At 37.0% G+C, this 8,960-nt stretch overlaps 1 protein-coding gene across 7 annotated transcripts in view; it reads right to left on the bottom strand.

Moving 5' to 3' along the window:
* Positions 1-933: 933 nt before the first annotated feature.
* LOC116263141 (GPI ethanolamine phosphate transferase 2) overlaps positions 934-8,960 on the bottom strand; it is a 49,626-nt gene continuing 41,599 nt past the window's right edge. For all 7 annotated transcript variants that reach the window (XM_050080145.1, XM_050080146.1, XM_050080147.1 and 4 more), the window contains 3 exons: positions 2,628-2,720; positions 2,208-2,488; positions 934-1,411 (listed from right to left, as the gene is read on the bottom strand). In XM_050080145.1, the coding sequence (XP_049936102.1) occupies positions 1,285-1,411; positions 2,208-2,488; positions 2,628-2,720 (501 nt within the window). In that variant the 3' untranslated portion in view covers positions 934-1,284. The remainder of the gene's footprint in view (positions 1,412-2,207; positions 2,489-2,627; positions 2,721-8,960) is intronic.

The raw sequence follows: 8,960 nt of genomic DNA, 5'->3' as shown, positions 1-8,960 counted from the left end.
TCATGTTTAACTCTCTTTAATGTCTTGTTTTTGTTAGTCATCAATGTTGTAATTTTGAAGCATTTTTGTCACGTGTTATCGAGAAATGTGAAGTAATTTTATATGAACGAAATTTATTGTATAATGAAAAGTTTACATTGCTCATTTCCTTTTGAATTGTTGTATCACCTTTGAATTGTTGTATCACCGCACCTCAATGTTTTATGTTTTAATAAAAAAAAAAGTTATTTAATAGTCAAAGTGTTGGGGTGTCACACCCATGTGGTCACCCGTGCATGTTCGTACTTAGATGTACGTTAGAGAAGCTCAGTATACTTTCATCTTCACATTTATTCACGATATCATGACTTTTGTTCAAGTTATTTGTCTTCTAATAAGAATTCATTTCATACCTCTTTTCAAAAGAAATCTTCAGAATGAGATCCAAATGGTGACAAAAAACCATTAGCTCACACGGTAGGAGAAGACATATACATAAGCTTTCAAAATTTTTAGCCAATGCAAAATTGTCATGACCCACTCTGACACTTGAAGGACTAACCGACTCTGACACTTGAAGGACTAACCGAGGCAAGATTGACCAATTAATAGAGGAAGAGTTTCTCAGGAAACCAATCTATTAGGAAAATGTTGCCACCAACCTTTAGGGGACCTGCAAAATATCAGGAAAAAGAAAGTGATTCTATAGAAAATAGCGAGTACTATGGTACTTAATCATCTCATTGCAAAGCAGAATCTTTCTCATGCAGATCGCCACATAAATTTGTGCCCTCCGGTGCTTTTTCTAGACGCCAAAAGAAAAGTTTTTCTTTTAAATAAAAGAATATATCTGTTGCCACATGTTTCATCTCATTGCAAAGCAGAATCTTTCTCATGCAGATCGCCACATAAATTTGTGCCCTCCGGTGCTTTTTCTAGACGCCAAAAGACAAGTTTTTCTTTTAAATAAAAGAACACATGTTCATTAGTGAAGAATGGCAATGTTTAAAATTCTTACATCAATGCAATTGTTAGAGCCTCAAACACTCCAATCATGCAAAATTGATGATAAACCATAAGCGTGCTCGCCAAAAGCTACATGAATTGTCTGTGCCTCAGCAAATAACATTTGCAGAATCTGGTAAGGAATTGCCATAACCTTCATCAACTGTTCACCAAAGCAAAAGGATGACCACGTATTTGCTTCAAAGTTTCATGATCAACAGTTCATCTTAGTAGTGACTGGCAGAAGTAAGATCAATATCTTTACTTTTGAGACTGACTGTTCCATGGAGAACCTTGTATTCACCTTGTGTTCAAATGTAACCGCTTTGATCTAACAAAGATGACTAAGCAAGAATAAGCTCCAGTGCCAGCAATGATTGACACCCCAACCCATACACATACAGTTGTAGCACATACATACAGGTACCTGGTGGAAAAAGAATAAGAAATGTCTCCAAATAGTTAAACAATGAAGAATGTTTGGTAGTGGAACATACTACAAAGAAGTGTATACCAGCTGCTTCTTTCATTTGACATGCGAACATTCCATTTATGAATTTGGAGACTAGATGCATGTTTATTTGGCCTGATATTCCAAGCAATCAACATTATCTATATCCGTTATTAACCAAATAAGATTTTAGTTATGAAATTAATGGTATGTTTCAGGTCCTTTCCGAATAGAATTAGGTCAAGCAGTAGGCATACTTTAGTTAATTATCAAGATACGAAACATAACTTAAGAATGAACATATATCATCACACCGCCACTTTGCTATGCCTGTGGGAGTTATAAACCAAGCTGACAGGAAAGTTCAATCCCTCCCAATCCCAAGAGTCTAAGACAAGTGGCAGAAGGAACAGGCAGCAACACACTGACTTGGCAGGCATAGCCCCCTGCTCCTCACCCGCTTCATGTAGCTAACCATGAGGATCTCAGTGTGGGTAGCATGTTCTTTCCCATGTCCATTCCTCAATGTGAAACAAAGGATCCTGGATCAAAAGAAACATGGCTGGACATTCTATATTGAATAAAAAAAAATGCTGGAAACGTTTCAGGGACTGAGAGCATAAGCTTCAAAGTTCAAACATAATTTGGCCATCTTACGAACCAGGAAACCTTCCTCCAAACAAAAGCCAAGAATGCAGCAGATAAAGATTCAAAGGCCAATATAGTTAAGACCACACTAAATCTAAAAGGAAAAAGGTTGGCAAAAAATTACTTTGGCGAGAACACACTCCAAACAAAGAGATGATTCCTCATGATCAGCAGTACAACTGTGAATGCTACCAACACAATGGAGTTCAAGCTTAGTGGCACAAGACAGGGGAGACCCATCATTGACTTCAGAAAGGAACCAAGATCCACATTCTCCAACGGCAGCATATCAATGTCTCTCAAAGATATATATATCAGCAGGCCCAGAAGAAAGAGGAGCATGGAGGCATAGGTGATCATAAACGACAAAATGCCAGTTAACACTGCTGAATAAGAAGAAAGACCCTGGCCAACAGAACCAAAGTCAATAGGGATTTGGCAATAGTAAAAGAAAAGAAGAAGGTAAGGAGTGAAAAGGGATGGGGTATAACTTATAAGTACAGGGAAAGCATAACAACCACAGAAGTTGTGCCAGAGGAATTACCATGTATGCTCCAGCAACATCAACAGTAGCAAGTGTATTAGTGTTGCCCAACCCAAAATGACCTGCCATTCCCAGAAAATACAAGGCAGAAACCTGAACCATTTGTGTAAAGTGTATGAGAATCTTAATGAAATCCACTAAGCAGCTACAGTGGATAATAATTGTACTCGTGAGCATGATACTTTGTTGCCAACTATAATTGACAATTTCTAATTAATTGTAACCAAAAAAGTTGCATAGAAATGCATCATTTATACAATACAGAAACAATGAACATTCATGACAACTCATGTTAGCAGTAAAAGAGAACTATGGGATAGGGTGAAAATAAATAAGAGTTTGGCAAGAGCACAAATTCACTAATGCAAATTTCAGCTAAATCTTTGCAAGCCAAGCAAAATGTCAGGACTTACAAACTTTTCTATACTCATCAGGCTTCAGTAATCTGGCATTTAAATACAAAAGATATATTCAATGCCTTGTGATCAAGTTTTTTGTGAAATAATAATCTTTCTACATTTTTAAGTGACATGGGATCACCATGCTTCTTAAAATCAAGGATGTTTATTGAAAATTATATCTACCAAAAATTTTCAAAATTTCTTCATGTTAGAATAATGCTAGTTTATACTCACTTAAGAGTTATGACATAACAACACAAGCACCATTAAAAGCATTTTATAGGTAACAGGGGAGATCAAGAGCAGAAGGTATTATAGGAAAATTAGCCGCCACAGCAAGCCAGGTAATAAGTGCTTAAATGTACATGTGTTGTGTAACTGTGGTGTGTAATTGAAGAATTCTCTACTCAACTTAGTATCTTTGTTTATTTGAAAGTTAAATGGTCATGTGGTGGAAAAAACATGCAATATGTGCTCATCTTCAAAAAACTATAATTTGTATATCAAGTCAAACATGCTCTTCATGTGGTATAAAACCAAATTCACACTAAAAGAAGGAACAGATTGGCTCAAAAGAAGTTGAATGAACTAGTTTTGTCCATTACAATTTATGTTTCACAGATAGACACTAAAGAAAAGTTCTCTTGATCTAATCTCTTTGAACGATATATACACTTGCAAACACCACCAGATGTATGGTTCATGGAAGGAGTTTTAGATATACATGAGGTATAAATTTATTTGACTAGTATCTACTAGTATTACATACTATATTTCTTTTATTGTGACAGTTTGTATAAATTTATTTGACTAGTGACTATTAGTATTGTCCAACTTCCCAATATTGCAGAAACACTCTAACCAACTGTAAAGACTATTTAACAAGTATTATATACTATATTTTTTTCTTGTGACATTTCTTACATTTTTCAGTTGAATGTGTTTAGTGAATGAAGGGTTTCTTAATCGAACTAGGGATACAGGTTAAAAACTGTTGAAGGTTATTGGTATACGGGTCCAGATCTGGACCCGATCCAGTATGTCCTTATTAGGGCATACTTATAGCATTGTAACCCTAATCTTTGGTGTTAATGAAATCTTAAGAGAGAGAGAGTCTAGCGGCTAGTGGGCACCGGCTCCCCCTCATCCGTGGTTTTTTTCCCTCTAGTTGAGGGTTTTTTCTACGTTACATCGTGATCGTCGTTTTCTTTCTCTCCTTGTTCGTGTTTCTACATGGTATCAGAGTCTCAGAGTCAGGAACTCCAATTTACAGATTTTTTAGACTACAGGAAAGCAGAACCTCTTACTGTTGTTGATGTGGCTGAGAAGGAGCAAGGGTGTGACGCTGGTATTGAGAAGGAAGGCAATCGTTTGTTTGGACAGGTCTACTCTAGACGAGGTGCTCGGACAGAGGATGTGACTTGTGGTGCGAGATCTACTGCCAATCCCAATGCCACTCCCTCCTTGGATGAACCAAGTCCTACTTTGAAGACTCAAGATGAGGGTGAAAAGAAAAATGAAGATCTTCCCATTGCCCTGAGAAAGGGTGTCAGGTCATGTACTCAACACCCTATTGGTAATTTTGTATCTTATTCCAGACTTGGCAAGGATTACAAGTGTTTTGTTTCTTCTCTTTCCTTGGCTGTGATTCCCAGGACCGTTGCTGAAGCTCAAAGTGATTCCAAGTGGGCTGATGCTATGGAAGAAGAAATGGAAGCCTTGAGAAGAAACATGACATGGGAAGTTGTGAAGATTCCTGAGACGGCTCACCTAGTTGGATCCAAATGGGTGTATACCATCAAGTACAAACCAGATGGAAGTGTTGAAAGATATAAAGCTCGTCTTGTGGCCAAGGGGTTTAGCCAAAAATATGGAATTGACTACTTGGAGACCTTTGCTCCTGTTGCGAAAATGAAGACAGTTAGAGTTGTTATATCCCTAGTTGTGATGAAGGAGTGGAAAATGTACCAACTAGATGTTAAGAATGTCTTCCTCAATGGTGACCTCGAAGAAGAAGTCTATATGCATATGCCTCCAGGATATGAAGAACCAAAGAAGTGTTGTAAGCTGAAAAAGGCCTTATATGGCCTCAAGCAGTCACCTAGAGCATGGTTCGAAAGATTGAGACGAGTAATGCAACATCATGGGTACAAACAAGGGAATGGAGATCACACTCTATTTGTGAAGAAAAAAGAGGGCAGGGTCACTCTTCTACTTGTTTATGTGGATGACATGATAGTCACAGAAAATGATGAGGAGGAGATCATCAAGTTAAAAGGGTTACTAGCTACGGAATTTGATCTCAAGGATCTTGGCAAGCTGAGGTATTTCCTTGGTATTGAGATTGCTAGATCTAGTACTGGCCTTGTGCTAAACCAAAGGAAATACACATTAGACCTGTTGGAAGAGACTGGTAAATTGGGGTGTAGACCTGCTTCTACCCCACTTGACACAGGACACAAGTTGAGACTTAGAGATGGAGAGCTGCTCGGTGAAGAAGCTAAGGGAAGATATCAACATCTGGTTGGGAAGTTGATCTATCTTACTCTCACGAGACCAGATATTACCTTTGTAGTGAATGTATTGAGTCAATTTATGCATGCACCTACTGATGCACATCTGAAGGCTGTGGACAGAGTTTTATGTTACTTGAAGAGAAATCCTGGCAAGGGACTCTTGTATGTGAAACAAGAGACTGTTGAGATCGAGGGGTATTCTGATGCAGACTGGGCAGGTTGTGTTGATACTAGACGGTCTACTACAGGGTACTGTGTCTACTTAGGAGGAAACCTTGTAGTATGGAGGAGTAAGAGACATGATGTATGTTCTCGGTCTAGTGCAGAGGCAGAATATAGAGCCGTTGCTATGGGAGTGTCAGAGTTACTATGGTTGAAAATATTGTTGACTGATATTGGAATAGAGATTGAAGGACCTATGAAGATGTACTGTGACAACAAGTCTGCTATCAACTTAGCCAACAACCCTGTTCTACATGACAGAACAAAGCATGTTGAAATTGATCGTCACTTCATCCGTGAAAGGATTGATGCTAAAGAGTTGATCTTACCTTACATGAAGTCTAAAGACCAAACCGCTGATGTTCTGACGAAAGCTCTATCTTCAACTTCATTTGAGAGAAATGTATCCAAGTTGGGCATGTTTGATATGTATGCCCAACTTGAGGGGGAGTGTTGAAGGTTATTGGTATACAGGTCCAGATCTGGACCCGATCCAGTATGTCCTTATTAGGGCATACTTATAGCATTGTAACCCTAATCTTTGGTGTTAATGAAATCTTAAGAGAGAGAGAGTCTGACGGCTAGTGGGCACCAGCTCCTCCTCATCCGTGGTTTTTTTCCCTCTAGTTGAGGGTTTTTTCCACGTTACATCGTGATCGTCGTTTTCTTTCTCTCCTTGTTCGTGTTTCTACAAAAACATTAAAGAAGCTAAAGTCGTTGACTTGAGCTATTTACCTATACTGCCAACTTAGGAAATGAAGTATGGCAATAGTCATTGGAGACTATGACTCAAGTTTGAAGACATTTTCAGTCTGGAATATCAATTTCGGCTTTAAGATACTACACCTTGTACATTGTTTGAAATTTGATTTTTGTATATCAATATAGCGATATACATTTTATTTTGGAATCCGTGATGATTAGCTACTAACTAGTAAGTAGTAACTACTTAATTACTTAATTCCCTGATGTGAAATGTGAATCTTCTAACAATTGGAACCTAAAAATTTAAGATCATTGTTCACTTACTAAATTTGCATACTGCAAATGAAAAGTTAACGTTGATTGGGCTCAAGCATGTTTATCTACTTATTGCGATTTTTAAAGCATTGGGTTTTACTCTCAGAAGTTTGAAAGATAATATATACACATGTTGATTTTATTAACTATTAGATAGTTGTAAATGTTAAATATATTGATTTTAATGCTTGTTCTTGTTGTTTCTCATTGATATATTGATACTTAATAGTTAATACGCAATTATGCTGAAGTATGCAATTGTAGAGTAGCAACAGAAGCTTAATGCCTTAATTGTGAGGTTTTAAATTACTGTATGAGTAAATATAACGCAGTTATCTTATCTATGTCACGTGGGTCCAGGTATGATAGGGGTATGGGTACAACGATTTTAGTGCGGCATAGTGTATATGTAAAATATATTATATATATAATAATCCACAAAAATTCTCAAAATTAAAGAAAAATGAGAAAAAAATATAGAATCTTAGTGGAAGGAAAAAATGATCTCATGCCTCTTTTCATTGTAATCTTGTACAAACCCCTGTAAACCTTTGGCAACAAGACAAGTTTTATAATGCTCAAATGATCCCATCTGGTTTATATTTGATTTTATAAACTTATCACGACTCAGCAACATTCTTATTGTAAGGGTGAGAAAGGAAGGGAAAAATGATCTCATGCCGCTTTTCATCATAATCTGGTACAAACCCCTGTGTAAAACCTTTGGCAACAAGGCAAGTGTTATAATGCTCAAATGCTCCCATCTGGTTTATATTTGATTTTATAAACTTATCACGACTCAGCAACATTCTTATTGTAAGGGTGAGAAACAATGATCTATGTTTAGAACTGATGCATCCTCTCCATCTCTTCATTCATCACTTATAACTGTTTGTTGGAAATAAAAACATACGAAAACAGTTTGGATTCAGCCTCCTTTCCAATTGGAACAAAAACAACTGAAAACCCAAGTTGAAATTCTCATAACCAACCCATCAATAGGGCATCAAACCCTCTCTAATCTTCTAGAAAGGGCAACAATAGAAGCAGAATTGGAAGAGGAACCAGCTGAGGAAAAAGGAACCTATTGTCCTCTATCTGTAATAGAAAATATGTCCCTCATGGTTCTTCTGTAAACCTGCCAAAGGTCCTGCCAATACTGGAAGTTGGCCCTATCTTTCACCTGCCTGCCTCCTACCTTAAATATCTGAATCACACCATGAACAAACATTACAGCCAGGGTTCTCGTTCCTCTTTTCCCTTCTTATTCCTTTTTCTTCTTCTAAGATAGTTTTTATCTTCTTCTGTTTTTATGCACTTTTTTTTCACTTTTTTGTTGCATTTTATTTTGCATTGAGTATATGTGGATGTCATAGCCACAAATATCATGATATTTACGATAAAAACAAGAAAAACGAAAAAAAAAAAAAAAGTTTTGGCAACCAAGTCTAAGCCCTCATGAAATTCTTGATCCATTTTTACCCACCCATCCCAAAATAAGTGAGGATTTAAATAGGCTGCAGCAACATGTATTGGACTATGCAAATTAAAGTTCCACCTTCTATCAATTATCTTCCAATAGGGCATATACTTCTTCTTTTTATCTAGCTTGCAGTCTTTATGGCTTCTTTGGCTCTATCAAATGCTTCATACAAGCTCCTTCTCCATCTACCATTTTCAATACTTTCATTAATGGCTCAACTAACATGATTATTTCTCTTCCATTTTTCCAAAATTCTTCATTTTGGATGGGACTTGTAAATTCTTTTGCATCAACTTGTTCCGCTTCTTCTACATGCCTCCATTCATTAGAGGCAACCATGAACCTTAATCCTTCTTCTTGCTTTAAAATAGAATCCAAACAAATAAAATGAGAAGCAAATCTTGTGACACCTGGCCTTCTTAATTCCTTTCCCTTCGTATGCGTTCTCATGATATCCAAAGCTTTTTGCTTATTGTATATAAACTTTACAATCCACCTCGCATTGCTCATAATGTTTGCCACATCATCTAGCAATCAATGTCTTCAAGCATTAGGTCAATGCAATGAGCAACACATACTGTAGTAAAAATATTTGAATACATTTCTCCAAGAACAATTTTTGCCCTCCTGTAGTTGCTTCCATTGTCTGTGACAATTTGCACAACATTTTGTGGTTCTATTCTTCTATAGC

The sequence above is a fragment of the Nymphaea colorata genome, chromosome 10 (genome assembly GCF_008831285.2).
Source record: "Nymphaea colorata isolate Beijing-Zhang1983 chromosome 10, ASM883128v2, whole genome shotgun sequence".
In the NCBI taxonomy this organism is placed as follows: Eukaryota; Viridiplantae; Streptophyta; class Magnoliopsida; order Nymphaeales; family Nymphaeaceae; genus Nymphaea; species Nymphaea colorata.
Note: the sequence above shows the minus strand (reverse complement) of the source record. Positions and strands in the feature narration are given on the sequence as shown.